This window comes from Tachypleus tridentatus, chromosome 13 (genome assembly GCF_004210375.1).
Source record: "Tachypleus tridentatus isolate NWPU-2018 chromosome 13, ASM421037v1, whole genome shotgun sequence".
In the NCBI taxonomy this organism is placed as follows: Eukaryota; Metazoa; Arthropoda; class Merostomata; order Xiphosura; family Limulidae; genus Tachypleus; species Tachypleus tridentatus.
The window spans coordinates 122,375,274-122,402,498 of NC_134837.1; the positions used below are offsets into that span (position 1 = coordinate 122,375,274).

At 32.9% G+C, this 27,225-nt stretch overlaps 2 protein-coding genes and 2 non-coding genes across 6 annotated transcripts; 1 reads left to right on the forward strand and 3 right to left on the reverse strand.

Moving 5' to 3' along the window:
* Positions 1-2,190: 2,190 nt before the first annotated feature.
* Positions 2,191-2,272, reverse strand: TRNAL-AAG (transfer RNA leucine (anticodon AAG)). The gene has a single exon. It is a non-coding gene; the product is annotated as a tRNA-Leu (tRNA).
* A 2,711-nt stretch (positions 2,273-4,983) lies between these two features.
* Positions 4,984-11,313, reverse strand: LOC143239046 (phospholipid phosphatase-related protein type 1-like). Of its 2 annotated transcripts, none has more exons than XM_076479829.1 (8): positions 11,191-11,313; positions 10,129-10,376; positions 9,280-9,436; positions 8,241-8,358; positions 6,830-7,004; positions 6,540-6,597; positions 5,748-5,924; positions 4,984-5,484 (listed from the first exon to the last, which is right to left on the reverse strand). In XM_076479829.1, the coding sequence occupies exons 2-8, from the start codon at positions 10,359-10,361 to the stop codon at positions 5,233-5,235; spliced, it is 1,170 nt and encodes a 389-aa protein (XP_076335944.1). In that variant the 5' UTR covers positions 10,362-10,376; positions 11,191-11,313; the 3' UTR covers positions 4,984-5,232. The 2 variants fall into 2 exon arrangements, with proteins under 2 accessions (XP_076335944.1, XP_076335945.1); XM_076479830.1 differs by having other exon boundaries at positions 11,210-11,308.
* Positions 11,314-15,837: 4,524 nt separating this feature from the next.
* On the reverse strand, positions 15,838-26,107 carry LOC143239115 (dynein light chain Tctex-type 5-like). Of its 2 annotated transcripts, none has more exons than XM_076479955.1 (4): positions 23,822-26,107; positions 23,407-23,546; positions 17,686-17,876; positions 15,838-16,314 (listed from the first exon to the last, which is right to left on the reverse strand). In XM_076479955.1, the coding sequence occupies exons 2-4, from the start codon at positions 23,539-23,541 to the stop codon at positions 16,149-16,151; spliced, it is 492 nt and encodes a 163-aa protein (XP_076336070.1). In that variant the 5' UTR covers positions 23,542-23,546; positions 23,822-26,107; the 3' UTR covers positions 15,838-16,148. The 2 variants fall into 2 exon arrangements, with proteins under 2 accessions (XP_076336070.1, XP_076336069.1); XM_076479954.1 differs by having other exon boundaries at positions 24,697-24,892.
* On the forward strand, positions 26,071-26,142 carry TRNAC-GCA (transfer RNA cysteine (anticodon GCA)). The gene has a single exon. It is a non-coding gene; the product is annotated as a tRNA-Cys (tRNA).
* The last annotated feature ends 1,083 nt before the right edge of the window (positions 26,143-27,225 follow it).

Genomic DNA, 27,225 nt, shown 5'->3' on the forward strand with positions numbered 1-27,225 from the left:
AATTTTAATAACACATCGTAAATAAAATGTTTTGTGACAATTTATGCATTATCTCAGTAAATATTTTGATTTTTGCGTAACAAAAATACTAATAATGTATCTCAGGACGTCTGGTACGAATATTAATACTTTTACCTAAGTAAAACAGAGAACAACGTTTCGACCTTCTTAGGTCATCTTCAAGTTAGTAAAGAGAAGGTTAAAACGTTGTTCTTTGCTTTATTTCGGTAAAAGTATTAATACCCACTCCAGCCTTCCTGAGATACATTTTTACTTCAAGTGGGTTTCTCGTCATCAGAAAAGTGCTCATACATTTCTAACAATTCTTATTATTCCGAAAACCCATAACATCCGCCAAAGGGACATAGTAGTCTTCCGCATTATAACAGAGTTTCAATTTCTGACCAATATTAAAATACTCGCTAACACTATATTGGAAAAACTGGTTCAAACAAAATTACGTAGTTTTGTTTTTTATGAATAATTATAATGTAAATTTTGGAATATACTAAAATTCTGGAAAGTCGATTTGATAGGAAATAACTATCATAAAAAGATATTCAACTGTAATCGTTACTTGCTAACTTGCAGAAATAAAGATTTATAACTTACTATAATAATAACTTCGTGTTCATTACAAGCAAAATTTAACCCTAATTGAAAACGTAACAAGTCAAGATCATATCTGTTATCCGTTAAAATTAATGTACGTTATTCACAACACTTGAGAAATTTCTAAAATTTACAGATTATCTCGAGACTAGCTTAATACAACTGTATGCAGTTTACAAACATTTCCTCAAACCAAATGCAATACATGATTCTGTAAATTACAGATTTCTTTACGACTAGTCGAAGACGTGTTTCTACATTTCACACATTTCCTCTAGGTTTACGTAAAATGTTTCTGTGATTCACATATTTCCTAGCTGTTTGTTTGTTTGTAATTAAGTACAAAGTTCCGCAATTGGCTATCTGTGATCTGTCCATCACGGGTATCGAAAACTGGATTCTAGCGTTGTTAAGTCCACAGACAGACCGCTGTGCCACTGGGGGGAAGGGGCATTTTTTAGCAGTATACCGACATACAATATACGTTTCTGCGGTTCAGACTTTTTTCTGTCCCCAGCTGGTACAGCGGTGAGTCTACAGATTTACAACACTAAAATCAGGGGTTCGATTCCCCTCGGTGGATTCAGCAGATAGCCCGATGTGGCTTTGCTATAAGAAAACACACACCCCCACAGAGACGTTTACTAGATCAACGTAAAATATGAGCTTATGAGGTTCACAACTGCCAGCTCTAAACCAATCTAAGTACACATTTCTGCTTTACTAAACGAATTTCACAAGAAGTAGTGGGCTTTTAGGGAAAACCGTTTCCATCTATTATTTCTTAATTAAAGTAGTTAAAATTATATAATGCTTGGCAATGCCCTTGTGGTTAGTGCGCTAAACTGACAATCTGCAGGTCACGGGTTTCAGTTTCCATTTCCGAACATGTTCGTCCTTTCGACTGTAGGAGAGTTATAAAGTAATGGTCAATTCCGCTATTCGTCGGTAAAAGATTTGGCTGTCAGTGATATTGACTAAAGTAGCGATGGTTAGCGCAGATAGCCTCTTAGTGGCTTTGTGCAAAATTAAAAGCAAACCAAACCCAAGTTATAAATTATTTTATTTCTAATAATATAGATTTAGAAAGTAGTAACAAATTACATGAGCTCACAACGATAAAGTTGAAATTAAACAAAACATGGAAGAAATGTCTTGCCCAAAATTTTTGAAAACCTGGTGTTTAAAATGTATTATTGTACGTTTCTCAGGTTAGTGACTTAAATAAGAAATTAAATAAGGCATATAATATTTTCTAACGTCTAAAACTAGTAGTAACTAGAATGAATAACTCACAGATACCTCAAATGTAATACGAATTAGCTACTTAATTAAAATATGTTGAGGTAAAAAATAGTACAGCTCTTGAAATGAACCTTGGTAATTAGAACGATGTGATCATATCTAACAAACATTTAGGTAAAACTCAATATACAGTAAATGACTTAGCATTTTGTTGCTGTTGATAAGAGTTATTAATAATTCGACATACTACTATAACTCAATTATAAAAGATATTGATTTCAGTTTGCAAATACATATATTGTATTTTCAAAAGTTTTAACAGCAAAATTTTACTGGCAGGGGCGGGATTCGAACCCGCGCCTCCGAAGAGACTGGTGCCTTAAACCAGCGCCTTAGACCGCTCGGCCACCCTACCTTTCGGTAATGTTTTCTATAAAATAATTTTATTTATTTCTACATGCTTATTACATTTTTAATATCTTTTATATTTTGTTTGGACCTCAAGTTATTACATTTCATATGAAATCAGAAAATAAATATGCCACAATTTTACTGTTATTTTGTCTTTAGCACTTACTAAAATTAAAATACATCTAATAGGCCTAAGCCTATTTAATATTATTAGAACCTATATAGTTTCGTTAAAGTAAATTAGTTTTCTTTCTTAACGCGATTATTACTAGACCTGTCATTAACATAAATGAAATAACGACCAACATCTCCAGGATGTATATCTTACTGCATAATATTTCGCTTTATAATTACAGCTTATTCGGCATGTAATATAAATAAATTTTATCAATTCATTAGAGTACTAGGTCCATCGTTTTTCTAATACGATTAGTTTGTTTTCGTAGTGACTAGTATTCGTAACACTACCTGATTTATAAAAACAGCAACAAACTAAAAGATAAAAATTGTGCAAAACAATATGCCTTGTATAACTTTTAAACTTTTATAAATTTACCTTTTACTTTTTACATAGTTATTATAGCAGGATTAACTCATTCGCTTTCATACTCTATGTTACTGATGTTTTTAAGCATTTGATACAATATGAATAAATAAATAAATGAAGTGACTTCTCTGTCTTTTCACTTTTATTTGTACTCCCGGGAGGTCGGGGGTAGATCTCAATATAAATTCCACTAATTTGCTAATCTTGTGCGTTCTATTTTCTTATCTCTTACTTTGTAAAAACAAAAGCATAAAACTATAGTGCTTAACTACCTGGCTGACTCAATAATCAATCGGAAAGTCAGTATGGTCTCACCTGATATTTTTCAAACCCTTTCCTAAAACTTTCAAGAAATTGTGGTCATTAAACAACACGCTCATCAAGTGTCGTGAAGCTTTTATGATAAACAAAACACAAAGAAGGAAATAAAATTATAATACTGTCTCTTTGTTGGATTATAGTGTTTATTGAACAACCCTACTGTCCAAATAAACTGTTCAGTCGCCAAATTTTCTGGTGGTTTTCATTTCTGTGAAAGAACAGGTTAACTCTGTCGTAGAATTCTGAACTGCGTAACTGTCAAGTCAGGTTCAATACCACAAAATATCCCCATAGCTAGAGATGACAAATAAATTCTTATCATGGATACTAATTTATTACTGGGATACTGATGATTAGCTATGTTTTCTCTGGTCAAAGACACTATACATGTCTTAAGGGAAGACATTAGATAACCATAATAACTCTGACATAAAATATAAATTATTTTCCGTGGCTTACGGTTAAAAAATAGGATAACCTCTTGCCCAACATCAACAATTGTTGTCTTTTCACTGAGCGTTCTGTTCGGTAACTTCCTTGATGATATCGTGAAATATGTCTTGAGAGAACCTTGAGTTGTTTGTAGGTTTGTTGACTTTCAACTGAGAAAGTTCTGGGCAAATTTCTTGATTGAGGTGAGTAAGAGACTGGTAACCTACCATACCGCACCACATTACAAGAATTTTGACGAATTCAAATCATTCTATTAGAATGCTTTTTATTTATTACTCTGTGTATGGATTAAATAAGTTTAAAATTCAACAGTTATACAGTTTTAAGTAATAAATAGTGATTACTTCACAGAAGATTGAAGTGTATACACATATCGTCATGTCACACATACAGCGGTTTCTCAAAATGTTACTTCCTTTAAAAAAAAGGAAAATAATAACAATAAGTATGTTTTTCATAAATTTTCAGACATTCTGCCATCTGCACTAAGATTCTGTCACGTTCCCGATGGCAGTAGTAAAACCACTGTAGTTTCAAGAAAATTTCAATAGTTGATGATTCCTCAGTAAGTATTCTGTTCATCATTAACACTTTTTTAATTTGCTTTTACCATTTCAAAGGTCTTTTTTCCATTTTTTTAGTTTTATTTCAATTTTACAAAATATTATAAAAGAACGAAAGTAAAAGTTTGTTTTTTTAATTTTAGAAACGTATCCAATAGACGGACACCCTGTTATCAGAATATTTCTAAAGTATTTGAAGTTAACATTATAAGCGTAACTTTATGTGATCCATTATATTATAAGAGATAAACAATGAATCTGTTCGAGGAATTTTACATTTTTCAATCCAACAATTAAGATTTAAAATATATATATATATATGTATAAGCTAGGAAGTTTAACATTTGTTTAAGTGTTTATTCATTGTTAACTACAAAGTTACACAATTAGTTATCTGTATTGTGCCTCCCGCAGGTATAGAAATCTGATTTATAGCAGCATAGCCATTAGATTTGACGCTGAGATACTAGGTAGATGCAAGCTTCTTAATATACTCAATAGATGTCGCTAAGTAAATTAATCATGTTACAAAAATCAAAGTGATATTAGCGCTCTAGAACGACAAACATTTACAGAAAAAAAAGACAGGAAAACCATTATCTACATTTATTTTGATAATTACACTATACATTTCAAGTTCAAATTTTATCCTAACCTTGACTTGTCCATAGTCTCCTAAATCCTAGTCTGAGTAAGTCGTAATTTATTAAAATATTTCAAAACTTCACTTATTTAAAAGCAACGATTTTTTTCTTATTTATAACAATTAACACTGAATGTAGGGCTAATCACACAAAGAGGTATTCAGTGTAGTTAACTAAGAAATAAATGCTAAAGAGGGTATTAAAAATAACAGGTTAAAGGAGAAAATTCCATAAATTATTCGTAAATAATTATAGACGGCTTCCTATATTCACTTATTTTAATACTTCTTAATTAACTTGAAACCAAAGAGAAAAACTGTACTTAAATATTATTTCACATACTAATGAATTGAATAGGAAACAAATAATCATTATTAGGACAGCGAATGACATTTTATTGTCGTCATTCAAAAAGCTTGTTCTTTTGGGTATGTCGTTATCCATTAAGCACACCAGGTGGGAAAGACTGTGTTCGAGGAATAGAAGTTAGGGAATAATTCGTACTCAGATCAGCATTAGATAATCTTTGAGTCTGAGAATTTTGGTATGATATGTGTGGAATTCGGAAGTATCGGAAAAAAAGAGGACGCTTTTGCTTGATTGGGAAAAACCCGATGTTTTTTTTTGAATGATAACATTTTCTCTTCAGTTGGTGATGCTCGCGGAAGGATTCCAGAGTGAAGATACACTGAAAATACAAAAGTGTTCAAAATATACTCAGCGAACAACTTCTGATGTTCAAAAAAGAAAAAAAGTATTGTTTTATCTAAAAAGTTTCTATTATTAAATAACCACAACTTCTCGCATTCTAAGCCTGACTATTAATTTATTAATAGTTACGGTTACCCTTTAAAGCTTGAAGCTGTTGTTAACACTTACAATGTAATTTGCCACAATTCCCCCAACACATCAGCCTGCTGCTATATTTAAAGTGAAAGAAATGGTGTTTACCAAATAAACTGCCACAGCTCCCCCTAGACACCAGCCTACTGCTATATCTTCCAAGTGATTTTTGTGTAGTGCTACACGTGACGTTCCACACAGCATAAAAAAACTACCAATTGACAGAACGAGAAATGGACGTAGTAGCCTGGAAGCCCTGACGGCTAAAACACAGTGGACATAGCTCTAGAGGATCAATAATGATTATTTCAATCTTTCTTCTTCAGTAGCAAACTGCCAAAACATTTTAAAAGGTTGATATGTATTTAGTAAATCAAACAGATAATTTCATATTGATGGAAACCTAAGCTCAAAATCTGAACACAAACACGCCTAAGAACACGTTTTAAGGTTCTAACAGAATATGAACGTTCAAGACTCACACGAGGGTCAGGTTTTCAAGAAAATTCTAGACCTCACACATTCAGCAACTTCCTCTAGTGAACAAAGCAACTAAATAAAAAATATAAAAAACAAAGCCTACAACATTATTTTAAACTATGTCTTTCTGTAACTATCCTGAATATTCTCGTAAAAACTTCTTGGGACAGTAAAAATTCCCAATGACAGAATCACCCTTGCTTTCTCAAATATCATTTACTGGCCACAGAAAGTCCTTTTTCAATCCAATCTCTTGTCCAGAAGCAACCATTTATAAACCATAAAAGAAAGATGCTGTAACGTTTATTTTACTGGTTGTGTACTGTAAAATAGCGTGTCGTAGCTTAAATATATCGTTAATTTTAGCAACTGGTGTTCAATAAGATTTTTATTATTGGCACATTTATACTCTCAACTTACCATCACAAATACTCCTGTGTAAGCTGAAAGTGAAGCGTAGAACGAAGGGAAACTCGTTCTGTAATAAATTAGGAAAAATCGTATTTAAAATGCGTTCAATGTTTAAACGAAAATAATTTCCAGCTAGAGTATTACAGTACGGCTGTCCTGGTGGCTAAAATATAAATAATGAAACTATAAACAATTCTGAATTTTCATAGAGAATGGACTAAATCGATGTCAGTGCATAAAAACTTCTTATTAAACAGGTTCAAGGTTAGTGGATCAACGAGAAGTTAAAAAATACAAACCGCGCTTCTCGAAGATCACCTGAGGCACTGCAGGAACTTGAGAAAAGTCGATCAGAGCTCACCACGTCTTTATTCATATTGCAGGCCTCAAGGAAGTATGGTCTTGGTCGGCCAGTGACTATCTTTAGGCTATCCGTCAAGATACTGGTACAAAGCAGACCGAATAGAAATGTTCCTGGTTGTTTAGTGAAGATGGAGAAAAAGGTGTAATTATTAGTAAACCATATCTTGTACGGATCTTAACCCTTTGTTCACAGTAATCGAACACAATGAAGGAAAATGTACACAACTGTTAATAGGCCTTAAATTGTATGGATCTTAACACTTTGTTCACAATAATCGAAAACAATGAAAGAAAATGTACATAATTGTTAGTAAACCTTACATTGTATGGATCTTAACCCTTTATTCACAATAATCGAACATAATGAAGGAAAATATATACAATTGTTAGTAAACCACATATTGTATGGATCGTAACCCTGTATTCACAACAATCAAACACAATGTACACAACTGTAGGTAAACCATATATAAATCTCAACCCTTCATTCATAATAATCAAATATCCATTTAAAGGAAATACGTTTAAATGATATAATTTTCACGTAAACTGTTTTAACAAATATAAGATATACTGATATTATGCAGTACCGTAATTAAGCTGCACGAACACTTAAGCTGCCAAACAGACAGTGTGACACATGAAGAGTTCAATTCTTTAGACAGTGACACATTGACTTTTAGACACAAAGTAACAAATGTACTGTAAGACTGAACTTCGTTTACTCAGAGGTATACTCTAACACTTAAAAGTGACACACGGAGATTTATATATAACAGTGACACACAGACATTAATAAAACGACAGGTGAATGGTGCAACAGGGTGACACTGAAACTCGTTATAGACTGACACTAAAGAATGACACATGTAAATGTAAACGTACAGAATGACACATGTAAATGTAAACGTACAGAATGACACCCACACATTCGGCTATAGAAAGTCTCAAACTGTTAGACTGATTACCAATAATTACAGGCCCGGCATGGCCAAGCGTGTTAAGGCGTTCGACTCGTAATCCGAAGGTCGCGGGTTTGAATCCCGGTCGCACCAAACATGCTCGCCCTCCCAGCCGTGGGGGCGTTATAATGTGACGGTCAATGTTGGTAAAAGAGTAGCTCAAGAGTTGGCGGTGGGTGGTGATGACTAGCTGCCTTCCCTCTAATCTTACCCTGCTAAATTAGGGACGGCTAGCGCAGATAGCCCTCGAGTAGCTTTGCGCGAAATTCAAAAACAAAACCAAGAATTACGTCAGCAACAAAGTAATCCAATAATATAAGATTAACTTTCAAATATTTTATTTCTCTTATTTTCTAGATTTATTGGCAAGAAAACACATATAAACCTGTAAATCGAAGAAGTCTACGAGTGAACACGTGCAGCTTGCATCCTTGACATCCCAAACTCACGACCTTCTTGGACCTTCTCGAAAATGTGAAATATCCTACTTCTCCAAGTAAAATCTAAACGACGAAATAAAAATAAAACTTATGTGTATTTTTTTTTTTATATTAAGTGAATAATTTTTTAACGTTCTACATATATACTGCCCGATTTCAAATGTTTATTATTACTATATGTAAGATCCTTCAGAGTCCAAGCATATTCTGAGATAAACACTGAGATTCTCTTCATGAAAGGTCTTGAAAACTATTAGGAGAATGTGCTCTCTAAATATCGATTTATCCTCATAGGAAAATTATAAATATACTATATTGTATTTTAACCAAACTGTATCTTTAGTATGTTATACTGTTCCTGTAATAACGTGTATTAATTAATTCATGTATTTTTTATGTTATAATATTGCTGTTAAAAACATAAATATTACTTAAGTTAAATTACTTTAATATTACAATATTGTTGTTAACAATGTTTTATTGGCATCAAATTTTTCATGTGTTATATAATATTACTGTTGACAAAAATCGTGTTAGTTAAGTCTTTCTGGTTACTATAAGTAACTGGTATATTGTTGAAGCTAAGTATTAGTTTATAATTACTGTTGGAAAGTGGTATATTGTTGAAACCAATAATTTATCTTGATTAGGGACGACAAAGGACCTATTAGCCAATCTCAGCTGTCCAGTGTTCTCAACTAAGCTACAAATATAATAAATTTAAAACAAATATATCAAAGCCAACCCTTATCACTCGTATAGTTATCCAGCTTTTCCTTAAACTTATTTAAATTTACTGCCTCTGCAACATCTAAAGGCAACCCACTCCAGAGGCCAACAACCCTGTTACAAAAATAAAACTGTCTTACCTGAAAATGATTCCTACATTGTCAATGTTTTGTCATTTTAAGCAGGAGTACTATACCTGAATTGTGATGTTAGTCGACTATAGAGTAATATACATCAAAATGTACTGTTACTTACAAATCCAAGAGGAATGCCAAGGAATAGCGCATACAACGTCTTTTCACTGAAATTAACTGGAACTGTGGAGTTATGGTAGGATGGCTCCTTTGGATACATGAGTCTAGTGTCGTTGACAAAAATCTCATGGTCAAAGACTGGGAATACAGTCTCAAACCTATAAACAAATTAAAGAAATTTTTTTCGAATTCTTGGTAGCACGAGACCACGTGCAATAACATTATCCTCTTTAGACATACTATCAGAAACAAAATAAATTTAATCTAATAAAAACACTATAGAAGAAGCTTGAGACACTTATTGAAGAGTATTAAATATATAAGTTTGTTATATGTTTATTTCAATTTATTCTTCGTATAACTGGAAGTAAGATCCTATTGCAAACCAGATGTCAAAACTAAATTTTAATATCATTAAGTTTGTTTTTTCCCTGTACACAGATGTAACCATTCTTGTTCTATTCTTTGTATAAGAATATGTTACATTTGATGTAAATGATTCAAACACCTTTTTTTTATCACGACTTCTATACCTCTATTGTGATGTTAATTGATTATATATAATAATAATACATATTAAGAGGTGTGTTGGTGAAGCTACTGATTTGATATTATTGTTAGCAACCGGTGTATTCTCATTAGTAACTTTTTGATTTTGATATTATTAAATTAATTTTGTTGTAGTCTTGTATAAAGGTTGCGTGTTCGAGGAAGGCCAGCACCACTTTGTTGGGTTCTTTAATAAGACAATTTACCCCACTTGTCCCAGTCTACTACATGTTACCTGGGATTTCAGCAAAAGAAATCAATTCCTCAATACATCATGGAATGAATGTATTAATGTGGATACCTGAGAAAGTATGCCAAGACTGCCACACATCCTAGGAAAATTATCTCTGATATGAACACCGGAATAAGGCTTATGTTTACTTTTGTTTCACTCTCGTCATCAGACGATGATGATTGGTTGTCCACTGGAATTGGTTCGAGGAGGTTGTTTTGTCTGAAGTTTTCGTAGATGGTGGACGAGTTGTACGATCCTCGACGCATTGTTGAGAACTGGGATCTTTGGCTTCCTGTCATTTTGTTTGCGAATTACTGTATCATAGGAATAATATATGGTTAAGTGTTTAACTTGAAACCATTGTTTGATTAATTTAACAAGGTCACGCATTAGTTTCATATTTACCCATCATTAATCTTTTTAAACCAAATCTAGGTATCTATTTAATGATAGCATTGAAAACCTTATCCTTCAGTAAACATGTTTAAACAAAGCGAAGACCAACCCAATACAGCACTGTCCACGTGATCCTTCAATAAACACGCTTAAATGAAACAGACCAATCCATTACAACACTGTCCACGTGATCCTTCAATAAACACGTTTAAATGAAACGTAGACCAACCCATTACAACACTGTCCACGTGGTCCTTTAATAAACATGTTTAAATGAAACGTAGACCAACCCAATACAGCACTGACCACGTGATCCTTCAGTAAACACGTTTAAACAAAATGTAGACCAACCCAATATAGCACTGACCACCTGATCCTTCAGTAAACATATTTAAGCAAAATGTCGTTTAGAAATTCTTCATCTATCCAGCAGTGGTCACTCAGTTTAACACTATAGCATGTTAATTGGCCTTTAAGCCTGTCCGAAGGCAAACTTGATTCGTTCATTACTTTCTTTAAGCGAAAAGATAATAAAGAACGATATTAACCACATTTATATATCAAAAAATCATTAAATCAAATAATTTTCATTTTATCTCATAGTGAACAAGTGTTAGTTGACAAACATTAAGTTATTTAGTGTTGCTTATTAACCATCTTAGATAATAACACTTCATTAAAACGGAAAAAAATAATTAGTAATTATTACACTTGAGAATTTCGAAAACAAACCTTTTATGTGTATCGTTACCAGGTTACTGTTCCCCACTTGTTCGACTCGTATTAGTGAACTAATATAGTTAAAAAGTAAGGTTTGTTTAACACATGTACCAGGAAAGATTGACTGGGTGGGACAGTACTCTTATCGGGTGATAATGATATAAACTTTGACCAAGATACATGCAAGCTTTCTGGTATTCATTGTTTATACAAGTACAGACAGACGCATAGTTTGTAACTGAAACTTAATAATGAGTGGAAGCAGCGTGGCTTAGTGATTTCGGCTTTGATCACTTAGTCGAATGGTTTCGTGTTCGAAGATGACCAGCGTCACGCTCTTGAGTTCTTAAACAAGACAATCTATCCCACTTGTTTCAATCAATTGTCTGTTAGCTGGGGTTTAACCTGCGTCACACTGGCATTCCGTTCGAGAGGAAATGGTCATCATTCGCACCCGCTTGTGCCTTTTAAAACTGGAATTCGAAGGCACCGAATCTCTGTACCTTGTACAGACACAGCAAATATATATCTTTTTAATTAGTACCTTCCACGGCTGGTGAATTTTGTGTTGTAATACCTATTAGAGGTGGTAATTTTGAGTTGTAATACCTACTAGAGGTGGTAGGTTTTCAGTTGTAATACTTATTAGAGGTGGAAGGTTTTAGTTGTAATACCTACTAGGACAGTGAGTTTTGAATTGTACAACCAACTATGATAGTGAGTTTAGACTTTTTTGGGGGAAAACGTAGACATTTTGGACTGTATTTGGGAAATTGTACAATGAGATCAATATTAAAACAATGATAACAATAGTAAACTAAACCAGTTACAAATAGTAATTTTTGTAAGTCAGAAAAAAAGGAAAACAGTGACAACTATAGCGATTTTAAATTAGAGTAAATGAAAACAGTAGATATGGGGATTTCGTAACTTCCAATTAAATACTATTTTTGTGACTTATAGGAAACGTTTGTTTGTTTGTTTGTTGTTAAGCAGAATAAGTTCTGGAATCCGCTTTTTAACGTTATAAGCCTTCAGACTTACCGTTTAACCACTAGCGGGCTGTAGGTTATGTTATGTTATGTTTTTGAATTTCGCACAGAGCTACTCGAGGGCTATCTGTGCTAGACGTCCCTAATTTAGCAGTGTAAGACTAGAGGGAAGGCAGCTAGTCTTCACCACCCACCGCCAACTCTTGGGCTACTCTTTTACCAACGAATAGTGGGATTGGCCGCACATTATAACGCCCCCACGGCTGAAAGGACGAGCATGTTTGGTGCGACGGGGACAAAAAGTGGAGATACTAACATACTACATAAATAGTAAACACTACATCTTGGGGCATAAATAGTAAATAAAACCCTACTATATAAATAGTAAACTAAAACTTATTGTATGTATGGTAGACACTGCATATTTTGCTGTATAAATGGTAGACATATCCGAAGATTATTTTTATAGTATTCTGTATTATTGTATTCAAACGCGTCTTTCTACGTCATACAGTTCTGTCACTGTGAGACCTACAGTACAAAACTATCCTTTTAAAAGGCTTAGTACGAAGAACTCGAATATTCTTAGATTAACAACGAAAATAGTTAACCGAGAGGTTATCTTACTAAATTAACTTAGTAGTTTGTGGGCTACCAACGGAAACAGTTAACCCAGAGCAATTTTGGTTAGTAATAGAAAAAGTTATCCCACAACTCTGAGTTAGTAGTGGAAAGAGTTAACCTATAACTCTGTGGGTTAATGAAGGAAAGCGTTAACCTAGAGTTCTTTGGAATAATAATGGAAAGATTTACCCAGAGCTCAGTAGTTTAATAATCGAAAGTGTGAGTTCAGAGCTATCTGGTTTAGTAATGGGAAGAGTTAACCTATAACTCTGTGGGTTAATAATGGAAAGTGTTAATCTGTGAGTTGGTAATGGAAAGATTTAACGTAGATTTCATAAAACTATCACAAATAACTGTAGTATCGACAGAAAAGCACGAAATATTCGAATGTCACAAATATTTGTCTTTGTATATCACACGAGCCGACTAATTGCGTAACATGTACTGTATAATACGGACCTATTGGAAAGCTATAAGAACTAGAAAAATAAACAGCTTTATTGACGTAGTAACGACACATTCCTATTATCAGGACTTGTAACTGACACTTTCTAATTAAAAGATATCGCAGTAACAAAGTGCAAGTTACCCTACCTCTGTTTATTTAAAGAACAAGGGTCGTTCGTGTTCAGTAATCTGTAGTTTATGTACTGTGAAATTAACAACAATAGCTGAACCGTTATTTTTTTTAATTTTTTTACCAAAACATGAATTTCGGTGTATAAAAAATGGAGCGCGCTAAAGACACCAGATCTTTTCTCTCATTCGCTACTTCCTCTGCAGTAGATAAGTTCGTTTTATCCTGCAGATCTATGTTTGATAAGCGCGTTTGTACCCAGATATATATCTACTATAAACGTCTATCATTTATACAAGTTTTGGGTCGCTTTTAACGTGGAAAGGACTTTAAAACTTGCAAAGTATATAGGTTTAGTGTAAGATAACTGACTGGTGAAGTAATTAAAACTTACAAAGTATATAGGTTCAGTGTAAGATAACTTATTGGTGAAGTAGTTAACACTTACAGAAGTGTATAGGTTTAGTGTAAGATAACTGATTGGTGAAGTAATTAACACTTACAGAAGCGCATAGGTTTAGTTAAGATAACTTATTGGTGAAGTAGTTAACACTTACAGAAGTGCATAGGTTTAGTTAAGATAACTTATTGGTGAAGTACTTAACACTTACAGAAATGCATAGGTTTAGTTAAGATAACTGATTGGTGAAGTAATTAAAACTTTCAGAAGTGTATAGGTTTAGTGTAAGGTAACTGATTGGTGAAGTAATTAACACTTACAGAAGTATATAGGTTTAGTGTAAGATAACTGATTGGTGATTATAAGAGTTGAAATTGAATGAAACTTTGTTCTTTAAAGGTTACAAATACAATGTGATGATATTTTAGTATAAGTGAAAAACAAAGTTAATATTCATCCCACACTCAAGCCACATAATGTATTCTCTTCCAGCAGTAGTTCTTCCAAGCCAACAAAGAGTTTCTATCTTAAATATAGAAAATAAATTGATGTTATAATCAAAAATAGAGAGAAAAAAATTATCATTTGAATATAAATGCACATTGTACTATATAGTGTAGGCTAGTGTACCACAAAGACTCACAACAACTTTTCCATTTATATTTTTTTCCAGTATGTCGTATACATGTATATTACAGGGACTACAAACTATAAACTCCAGTTTACATTGTTTTAGAACAATTCAGGGGTTAGTTAGGTGAAGTCATTGTAATGGTCAGCACTTCCCATCTCAGTAACAAAGTATGTAAATGTATTCCTTCAAAGTAAGCATTTGTTTTTTAAACCTAACAATTGTTCTAATTTCTTCTTGTGGCAATTCATAAAACAACATGAATTTGTCATTAATTTCCAATTTTAATAATTAATTTAATTATTTAGATACTAATATAGTTAGTATCATAACTATATTATGATCTTAGAACAAATATTAAATAACAGTCTATTGAAAAACTAAATAAAAATATTTAATTAATAGACTAAATAAACTACTTAACACAAAGAAAGTTGTTTTTTTTTAATGATCTAGAAAGGCCAGGTTGTTTTTTTCTAACTTTCATTGTTAAAAATGCCTACATTTCTCCAATGTGCACTTATAAACATTGAAAGCAACACCAAAATGTTTTACGAGTTCATAAGAGATACTAAAGCTAACTGATTTATCATTTTAAGTGAGTATTGCCACAATGTACAATTTCGCCAAACTAAATAAACTTCATGGGCATAGCATATCAAACATGTACATGTGTAATTTTGTTAAATGTTTTTAAAAAGGAGAAATAAAATTTATATACATGTAAGATATTTTATGAAATAGAAAAAAAACAAAAAAACATTCAATTTTATTAATTTTCACTATTTTTAATTCTACAACTAAATCTAAAATTTACATAAAACCATACTTCTAACTAGCCATTTTCTGGTACATTTTTTTACCCAAATTTGAACTTGTACCACTTTTGTGCCTTACAAAGAGTTGAGTTTTTATGTATAATGTTCCTTTTGATAACAAGTACCTTAGCATTTTATTTTGTATAATAAATGTAAGCGGTTTAAATAAACTGTAAATTGTACCAGTTAAATTCAGCTTAAGAACATCAACTTTTAATTGACTGGAGTATTGATAACTATTGAGATAGATAAGTATGGTATAATTATTGTACAGTTTACTTGTAGACCATAGTGACAAGACTTTTTTTAATAATGGATGATGTAATTTTAACACACTTTGAGCTGAATAACTAGTGTGTTGTGCTCAAGTATGTACTAATAATTTGTTATTCTAAACTTGTAAGACATCCTATGAATGGAGACAAAAAAATGCCATTAATAAATTACTACTTCACATGATAATTTATTAATGACATATTTTTTCACTATTTGTGGAATGTTTTACAAGTTTAAACCAACAGATTATTAGTACATACTTTACCGTAAGAATCTGTAAAACCAAATTCAGTTTGTAAATGCAATAAATTCTAAATGAAAGAACCATACTGACCAGTCACTCTACAGTGATTGACCTACATGTTTATTAATAACAGGCAAACAGTCAAGTGGGATTTATTGGGTGTTACAAAAAAATCATAATTTTGTAAATCACTGTACAAATACAACACTGTTTCTACAAAATTTTATCATCCACAATATTCCCAGCACTTTCAAGTCTCTGTGCAAGCAACATCACTAAACAGACAGTTATATTTCATACTTACTAAGTACTTTTCTACAACATTAATATCCTGTACATTTATCAATCAAAACATAAGCCAGATGTACAAACACATGTTTCTCAATTCCACTTTTTTCTATCATTTTGTTACTCGTAATAAATTGCAAATACAGTTGAAACAGCATAGAAATCCAGGTTTTCAAATACTTCTGTTACAAAGTTATCTCTCTGAGGATCCCATAAACAACGACTTGCTATTGTAATATCTGCATTCTGCTTCTGGCCAATGGTCACCATACACACAAATTTGTATCTGAAATGTAAAATAAAAAAGTTACAAGGAAAAAAAAATTTATTGAAAAACATATTTTGATACAAATATACTAAGATGATAAATTGAGTTGAATGGTCATCATACAAGAACAGGTTAAGATCTCTGAAAGTGTCTTCTTTTGAGGAAAAGTAGAATTAAAGGAGATAGAGGAATATAAAATTTTTTAAGGGAATTAACAGTATTAATGCATTGTCTTTTTCATATTTAATGTAGAGAATGGTAAGAGTATGGGACAGAAATATACATTTTGGCAGGGTATGTTAAGACAGTTTTATTTCTCTATGAGAATAGTTGACCTTTTAAATGATTTGCCCTCAAATGTGGAGGAGGCAGTAAATTTATGGAAACGTAAGAGAATGTATGATAAATATTCAAATAAAAGAACTGGCTTTGATATATAAACATAGTTTAATCTACGCCATTCTGAAATACACTTATAACTAGGCCAACCAATTCCATATTCTCTTGCTCTAAAATAATTTATTCAAGTGCTATTAAAGGATTATTGAAGTTCAGGTACAAGTGTGTGGTGCAATCAGTTAACAAAAAGTGATGTACTGATACTTAGCAAGAAATTTATTAATATGGAAAAAAATAAGTATGTGCTTTTTGTTATAGCTTTCATCATACATCAAAAGTGTGTGTGTGTATATATATATTAAAAACTTATTTTATTTCATATTGCCAAAAAAGGGAAACCATGATTAACAAGTGGCTCTATCTATGTAGAGGATAAATGACTACAAAGCAAGAGAGAAAAATTGATGTTTTGCAAACAGTGTGGTCAGCATTATTGCAGATTTTTAATGCAACCTGGACCACTTTGATCAGAACAATACAGGTATATTAGCATAGATGAACAACTAATTATTGTATTACTCATTGAATAAATCTGTAATTTCTGTAAGTTACTGTGAGACAGATATTTGGTTTATTTTTGTAAATTTTGAGTTGTGTTTGCAACACAGTAATATGAAATATAACAAGTGTTGTGTACGAAAAAAATTAGTAACTGAATTCCTGTTGAGATATTACATCTTCATGAAGTTAAGACTAACATTAGTTATACATACAACATACAGATGAAAGAATAAAATACCATTGTTATCAATATATGGACTGGAATTTACATTTACTTTCCCAGCCACACAAATCATTATAACAATGTGATAGGTTTGAAGGTTTAACAATGAGTTTGAAAACAAAATTAATAAAGAGTGTCATTCACCTGTTGGATACTACACACACATATATGTGTGCAGTTAGAGAGCCACAAATGCATCTTCAACTGTGTAAACTAATCATATCTACTTGTATAATTTATGCAGTGAATGCATTACTATCACTAACCTTTTATACCCAAGTTTCTTAACTTCTTGCTCAACGTCATTTGCAATAACTTTACAAAGCAAACTGCTCGTCAGAGGATTGTAGCAAGCCTTTTCTAAGTGCTGTGACAAAACCTGTCGTAAAATGGAAGCAATCTTACTGATGTGAAGTTTGGAATCAGGCTCAAGCTGATAGGTGTTTTCATACTTTACCTAAAAATATACAAAGTAGATCAATACTATCAAGGTTTGCCTTAAATAAACTTAGCTTACAAAAATTGGAGAAACATGCATGTGACAAAACATTTTAAATAATACCACTTGTACATGTTTCAAAATTAAATTGTCATTTGCTAGATTTGAATTCTATAGAAGATCAAAAAGGTGGCATTTGTTTCAACAAATATCTTTACAAAAAACTAGTTGTATGAGAGAAGCATCTTTAACTAAAGAAATACTATGGCTTGAGAGATAAAATACAATGCATTCTTGCAAAAAAAACCCATCTCAACAATGGGGAATTAAGTACAGTCAGATGAGATTAGCACTGTCTATTACCCTTTACTTGTTACATATTTTAGGAGAAAAAAATTATACCCCATAAGGCAACAAAGACTACATGGTGGATTCCAATGTATAGATATATATATATTGGTATTTATTTCTTGTAGTTTGATGTCACTGTATTTTCTGAGAAATAAAGAAATAATCAACAACTTGCCTATTTAGAGCCACTGGAGATATTGGAGGATAGCAACTGGGGTGAGATAGAACTGCAATGTGGTTTAAGTAATGTGATGCAAAGGTGTTAGAATCATATACATCCTTGCTGTTAGCTAAAAGAGATGTATAACCCGACTAGTGAAGGTAGAAGAAGTAAGTCACCAGAAAAAAAGAAATACCATAGAAAATGAAATAAGCAGAATACCTTAAAAAGAAGAAGTGCAAACCAGATAACAGCAAACTGACTGAAAAAACAAAGACAATGATCAGGGTCTGAATGATCATAAAGATAAGAAAGGTGATTAGAGAAAACCTAAAATTATAAATTATCCAATTAAGCAGCAGAAGTATTGGGAATAAGGAATGGTTTGGAAAGAAAATCATCATGTCCCTGTGGGGAGAGGTGCAATATGGATCAAGGCAAAAAATATCATAGCAACATCTTCCAAAAGTGAGAAGATAAAGAAATATGTTATGAGAAAATTAATGGCAAGGTAAATGTAATATGAGGATCAAATACAAAGAGCCTTGAAAACTGAACAGAGGTTCCAATTTAGAAGAAGAGTTGGAAGAGGAAGACAACTAATTAAAAAGGCACAGAATAGGTGTATAAGAACTGGAGGAAAAAAGACCAGAGAAATTGTGGAAGGTTGCTGACAAAGCTGCTCTGTTAATGATGATTGATGAAATGAAAAGACTGCTATCAAAACCGAAGAAAAAAAAAAGAGAGTAAGATAAGAAAGAGCCAAACAACATAGAGGAAAGGAATGATGAACAGACCAGCATCAAAAATTATTCAAGTGCAATGACAGATGGCCAACAAAATGAGCAAGAATATGGGCTATTATACCTGAAAAATCCTGAACAATTTGTGAGAAACCCAACAAATTCAACACATGAAGATAAAAGATGGGCATCTGAAGCTGATGTAAGAAAAGGACCTCCAGAACAAGAAGACACAGAGGTCCCAAAAGCAGGAATCAGCTGTCTGCAGGAAGAGCAGGAATCAGCTGTCCAAAGTGAGGCAAAGAAAAGAACCTGGCAAGGAGCATTTGTGAATTAAAGACTGCTTCCTGGGAAGAAACTGCATAAGGGTGTTAGCATATAGAAATAGAGTGGACCAACCAAGACTATCAAGGGAATATCATTAGGGTCATCAAATATGACCCTAAACAAAAAAGTGGAAGTTTGGTGTGAAAGAGAATCATAAATGCATCAATAAAAGGATTCATAAAGTTGGAATAAATCCACAGAAATACTACATTGTCCTAAATATTTTGTCTGCATTGCAGCCAATACTCCATTAAATTTTAAACTCCACAACCATATGGTGTTATCAAGAACCCAAAAGATCTCAAAAAGAAGAGCAGGTTGAGGATAAAAGACTCAAGGGATTGTAACACTAGAAATAAAGAAAACATCCAACAACAAAGGAAGCTTAAAGTCATGGAATTTGAAAGTAAACATGAAGCATAGGCTGAAAGAATCCAACAAATAGGTGATAAGGGGAAAAATAACTTATGAGTTGGGATGAATGTATAAATCCTAAAAACCAGCAGGAAATGACTCAAGCAAAAAAATACATCATATATCTGAGTCATAAAAGCAACAAAATAATAAAAGAAGGCATTAACTGGTCCCACTCAGAGATAGAAGAACCAGAAGCAAAAGTTGATTGTGGGAAAAGTTTGTAAAAGACAGACAATGACAGGGTAAGATCAACATAAGGTGCAGGAACAGAACCAACCACATAATATACAGTGGTGGTATCATTCCTTACTGTCTAAGTAACTCCAGTCACCACTGAAAGACAGTAAGATACCTCCTACAAATATAATAGTGAACCTCTCAAAGTTTCAGACACAGTGTAAAACATATCATATTCAATAAGATCCACATAGGAATGTAAGTTTTGTTAGAGAAAGCATGGTATATCCATGGTACACAGTAAGCCTTGGTTATTATCATAATGACAAAACTGTGATTAAGTATCAGAATCTGAACATTAGGTGAGGAACAGTCCTGTTAGACAAACCACATCACAGACTTTGGAACAGATGTCTCAAATCTAGTAGTTTGATAAACAGAGGAAATCAAATTAATGAAAGGCTGTAATTCAAATTAGAAATTCTAAATGAAATTGGTAAAGTTTTGCTTACTCCATCATAGATGGGAATAATAAGATTCTGGTCACAAATATTCAAAAGGCAAACTATCTGTTGTGAACTGGCAACTGAATTAATTGGAAGTATTGATAAAATGTGGAAAATTTTAAAAAGATGGACGTTCAAATATTCAAAATAGACATGTTCCTTACAGAAACAAATAATGGCTGCAATAAGTACATATTGCCTCACAAAGAGTACACCCTTGTGCAAATTAATTGAAACAAGATGGAAAATTACGATTTTTTCAATTTTTTGCATTTCATTTCTGAGAATCCAAAAATTACTCACAAATTAATACATGATATGACCACCTGTATTTTTCAGAAGATCATTAATCCGCTTTGACATTGAGTCCACTAGTTGACTGCAATCTTTGCTAATTTTTGGATCGTGGTACCAAACCTCAATTAGCTTATCTTCCGTAGTACAGTCTTTTCCCCGAAGTCTTTCTTTACAAATCGCCCAAAGATTTTCAATAGGATTTAAGTCTGGAGAGTTTCCATGCCAGTCCAGCACCTTTATTCGCATTGTAGTCATAAAATTCTTCACAAGTTTCGATGTGTGGCACGGAGCCAGATCTTAATGAAAAATGCCAGATTCATCTGGAAATCTCTTTTTCGATTCTGGAACGACTCTTCTATGCAAAACTTCGATGTACTGTGGTCCTCACATCATACCTTCTATGATATTTAAGTCTCCAATGCCATAGTAGCTGAAAAAGCCCCAAAACATCTTCTTCGAGGGATGTTTTACGAACTGATTAATGTGAGATTCTTGAAGTTTCTCATCTGGAGATCTGCGAACAAGCATACTTCTTTGACCCTGTATGAAGAAATGAGTCTCGTCACTGAATAACACATTCCTCCATTGTTCTTGTGTCCAGTTCTTGTATTTCAGATCCCATTGATACCGATTTTTCTTCGTTGAGTTGGTAAGAAGTTGTTTTTTTACTGGTCTCCTTGCCCTTGTGAATGACGTAATATTCCTCAAAATTTCGTTATATATCCTAAAAATAGATCGACCGTACTGCAAAACACAGCTAATGAGGCTGTCTGTGTGAAAAAATGGCTATTAAAGGAAATCAGCGGGTCCAGCAAGACTACACTGGCTGCCATGTTGAAAATGTTGTAAAATGACGATTTCTTTCAATTAATTTGCACAAGGGTGTATAACAGATAAAACTGAAGCATTATAAGTTGAAGAAGCTGACTACTACAACAAGAGACTTAGAGGATCAAGTGAACTGGTCAAGTACGGCATTAGAAAATCAAAATGGCATAAAAAAAAGGTATGCAAATGTATAAGCCATACATAAGGATTTTTTAAAATATATGAGAGATAAAAGAATTTTAGGATGGGAATAAAGCCTTTGAGGGATGGCAAAGTAAAGCTAATATCTGATGATGACGGGATGGCTGGGTTACTAAATTATACCTTCAATCAGTTTTATTGGTAAAAGAGCAGCCCAAAAGTTGGCAGTGGTTGGTAATGGCTAACTAGCTGCCTTTCCTCTAGTCTTATACTGCTAAATTAGTGACGACTAATGCAGATAGCCCTCATGTAGCTTTGCACAAAATTCAAAATTTTGGTGTGAATTATTTAGAAACCTTGTTGATTCATCCCTACTGTTGAGTACAACCACACTTAATCATTTTTATGTTATACAACTCACTGGTTATTCAACTAATGTGACTGCGGATGCTGAGTGGATGATTTTCAGATTAATATTTTATTTTCTACATTATTTAAGAAAATTTCACTGAAAAGACCAAATCAAAGTTGCTTAAAAGATTCAACTACAGACAATGACTCACACGCTTAGTAAGAAAAACTTAGATAAAACAATTAACCACTTAAAAATGGTTGATCAAAAAATTGCATTCCAAGTGTTATTGCTGTTTTGAATGTTTGTAATTATTAAACAAAGGAAAATATTTGTACAGTTAACTGAAAGAGCTATCAGACAAATTAAGATAAGAAGAAAAGAAATATCACACAGACTAAGATGGTGAGCAGAAAGTTAGAGAAATAAAGGTTTGTCCTAACACATTTGTAACCAATACAGATTTTTTATCTATATTTCTTTTACACATTATGGCCTTCTTATATTGGAAGACACTGTAAAAAAAGTAATATTCCTGTAATCAAATTAATAATATCTTTTGGTTTCCTTGAGGTTCACAGGAGGACGACAAGGATGATACCTGGGATAGAGAGGTTGTTGTAAGAGAATAGATTAAGTTTTCTGACCTTGTTTTCTCTTGAAAAAAACGTTAGGGGGATTTGACCAAGATATTTAAGATTCTTAAGGAAATTGACTGTGTTTATACTTTTTTATTATTATTTAATAATGAGAATGGTGAGATTAGATAACACAAGTACAAATTTTGGCAGGATAGGGGTCATCTACTGTAAAGATAACTTTATTTTTCTAAAAGGGTAGTTGGCCTTTGGATGTGATAGACACAATTAATTTAAAAATCTAAAGGAAAGACCAATATTCAGTATTTGAATGAAACTGAAGTTTTTATTGTTTAATTTAATGTTATGTAAAGGACAGTCTAGATGGATCAAAAGGTTCCTTCAGTGTTATGTTCTGTCATAAAAATAATTAAATACCAATGTCCGAAGTAAAATAATAAATCAATATCTTAAGAAAATGTACCAATGATACCACTCTACATAAGCATTCTATTTACATAATGATCAGTGAATAACTCATGTAGCCTGATACAATAGCAAAGAGGAACTATGATAAACTTAAAACAACTCAAATTATAACCTTCTAACCATACAAATATAGAAAAGTTATACACGGTTCTTAATTAGATTGATCACACATTTCTAAACACCTTATGTTTGGACAGCTGTTCTTCTGAAGGAACTGGAGGAATACTGACAACTTGGACAGTTCCAGTCTTCTGCTTGAGTGGTCGTGCAATTTCAAATAAACTTCGTCTTCTTCCTCTTCCCTGTGATTCTTCCATTCATTCTAAAATACCCACAATTCAAGCGATTATCAACTATAGTTGTCATAATCCTAACGTTATTTCATTAAATATTACCACTTTCTTGAGAATATGCTTGTCTTGAACAAAAAGCCAATTAATTTTAAACATTTCTCAAATCTGTTCCATCTTACCTTTTGCCTAATTGCACCAATTCACTAACAATGAATTGTGCTAGTGGCAACTCATTTCTAAACATTAGAAACAAATATTTATTATTTTGGGTCACTTTATATAACAAAACTTCAAACATAATTACCCAATGGTCACTCTTCCACACTTCAACTCTTGTAACCACATACTCATTAGTGATTAAAAATAAAGTGTCAGCATGTCAAGTTGTCTCTCTGGCCATTCAGTATAGAGGTCTATCCTAAATAACTTCAGGAGATCATTAACCCCTGCTATTTGACTCTGTAACATCTAAGTTACTGTGTCTAAAACAAAATTTTAAAAATATTGTAACCTATGATATAATGACCACAAAGTAATCAGTAGTAAACATTAAGATTACCAGTAATACATTCCTTTTCCTCCACCATGTATATATAAAGAAACAAAATATATTTAAAACAGCCACGAACTTAGCATGCCTCATCTCATATATCTAACAATAATGAGCAGAAAATATTTACCAGATATCAAAGGCTTCAAAAGTGGGGTATATCTGAATACACTTACAGATATCAAACATGAATTATGAAAGAAAAAAAAACTGTATTGTCCAAGAAAATAACGTTGTGCTTCATTGAATTAACCAGTAAAGTTAATTACATAAAAAAGGTAAAAATCCAACCAATATTTCGTTTCGAGTTAATATAGTAATGCTGAATGGCCATTAAGTAGATTTTGTCTCTAATCTCCCCGTTTAACTTTTTTATTATTATTTCAAGGTAGGGGAAAATAGTTATGTAAAGAGTTACAGCAAAATATTAATTAATCCACATGTACCACTAACAAGACTATTAAAATTTGTAATATTAACAATCTTAATGACAGAAGCCTTAGTTTACTTAACATCTTAAAACTAAATTAAGTTTAACTACTATTACTAACACCAAACAGAAATAGGACTAATCAATTTAATGGCTAATACAAAGAACTGTGAGACTCATAATTAACTTTTTTACTTACTATATTATGTTATTTTTAAAGGTGTAAATATTTTTGGTGTATCTTCTGTAAACAACTTCTTATTGGCTAAATGTTACGTAAACAATTAAATCCACTTCAACTTCAAGCTGGAAGCGTTTGATACATGAATTTCGTAAATAGTATTTTCGGATAAGCCAAGCGTTTGTGATTCTCGTTGCTAAGACTACCAGGCATTATTTTGATGCCACCTATTACAGTACTTTTATTATTGTGTGGAGAGGGAAGCGAAAAAAAGTACAAGTTTAAAATGTGATTTTTGTCAACAAATATACCAAATCGATAAAAAACCGTAATATAGTTAAATATGGAAATATATATTTTTAAACCTGTTTTCTTCTCATAAACATCCAAGAAAACTGATTTTAAAAAAAATATCATTTAATCTTGCGAAGCAATTTTCAATGTTACATACAAAATTAAATAGATATGCATCTATATTTATTCTATTCAACAAAGATTATTTTTGAATTTCGCGCAAAGCTACTCGAGGGCTATCTGCGTTAGCCGTTCCTAATTTAGCAGTGTAAGACTAGAGGGAAGGCAGCTAGTCATCACCACCCACTGCCAACTCTTGGGCTACTTTTTTACCAACGAATAGGGGGATTGACCGTGACTTTATAACGCCCCACGACTAAAAGGGCGAGCATGTTTGGTGTGAAGGGGATTCGAACCTGCAACTCTCGGATTACAAGTCGAGTGCCTTAACCACCTCGCCATGCCAGCCCATTCGACAAAGAATACACCTGTTTTAATTATTTTATTCCAGTTTCACATAACTTCCACTGATCGCTGCACAAACTAAGTGTGTTGTTTTTTAGTCTCACTGTACGTTGTACTAACAAGGGTTGAAACATCATGGTGTTTGTTCTCTTCGTAGAGGCTAGCTGCTGGCGGGCCGGATAAAATGACCTCGAGGGCCGTATAAGGCTCGTGGGTCTTAGTTTGGAGACACCTGCTCTAGAATATAAACTTACTTATTACCTACAGTTACTGTGAGTTAAATATTGTCCTCATGGCCATATAGAATGCCTTATTTTTAAGGTCCTCTAAAGTACCATTAATGCTTATCACTTTTTTTTTAAGACATTAAACCTAAAGTAGTGGACCACTGGAAATTTTAAAACCGTAATAGAACTTCAAAGTTACACTGGTGTTACCTCATGTTAGGCCTAACAATGACTTGTGAAAGTATTTCTAGATGTTAGTTAGAGTTATTTGAAAGTATCTAAACAGTAGCGAATAAATAAACTATAGTATCACTATAAGTATTTTAATATAATAAAAAAAAAAGAAAAACAGTGAAAAACCTATAGTACTTTATTAAATAAAATTATTATACAATTTTACTATCATGGGGGTATAGCTCAGTGGTAGAGCATTCGACTGCAGATCGAGAGGTCCCCGGTTCAATCCCGGGTGCCCCCTTTGCGTTTTAATTTTTCTTTTAACAATTAATATTATTTTTAATTTTTGTTCTTCATAATTTTTAATAAATATAATGCAGTATTTAATATACGTTTTGTAAATCCAATATTTCGTTATCCGAACTCTTAAGTGTTCATAAATGAAGGATAACTACCTGAACGTTATGGTTGTTTGTTTTGAATTTCGCGCAAAGCTATTCAACGACTATCTGCGTTAGCCATCCCTAATTTAGGAATGTAAAAATAGAGGGAAGGCAGCTAGTCATCACCAATCACCACCTATGTTTGTTGTGACCGAAATTCGAACCTGCGACCCTAAGATTACAAGTCGAACACTTTAACTCACCTGGCCATGCCGGGAACGCAGTGATCTCCATCTAGTTTGGTTTGAACTTCACGCAAAGCTAACGAGGGTTATCTGCGCTAGCCGCCCCTAATTTAGCAGTGTAAGACTAGTGGGAAGAAAGCTAGTTATCACCGCCCACCGCCAACTCTTGGGCTACTCTTCTACCAACGGATAGTGGGATTGACCGTCACATTATAACGCCCCCACAGCTGAAAGGGCGAGCATGTTTGGTGCGACAGAGATTGAACCCGTGACCTTCGTATTACGAATCGAGTGCCTTAACCACCTGGCCATGCCGGGCCTAAAGGTAAGGTATTAATTCGTCAATACTGTCGATTCTGTGGTATATCCTGGCTGTTTATAGCGTTGAACGATATTTTCAAGCATTTCGAGGTCCTATACCCCCGTATGTCAGAGAGAGACGATTGAGAGTTCTATATATTCAGTGGAACACGGGGAGTTATCGCACAAAATTTATGTTGCACTAAATAATAAGTTATTTGACGTTTCTAGTATCTGTGTTAAAGTTATTTATAAATCCCTTCAAAATCAACTGAGTAATGATAGAGTGAAAATTGCCTGGTATTTTCTTTTTAATTCTGTTGGTGCTCCATAGTGGCGATATATGTGGCGGGATTTATATTAATAGTATAAATAAAACACAATGGCCCCTATAGATTATCTGTTACCATATATATAAATCAGACTAATACCAAGCTCAAGACTGTGAATCTAATT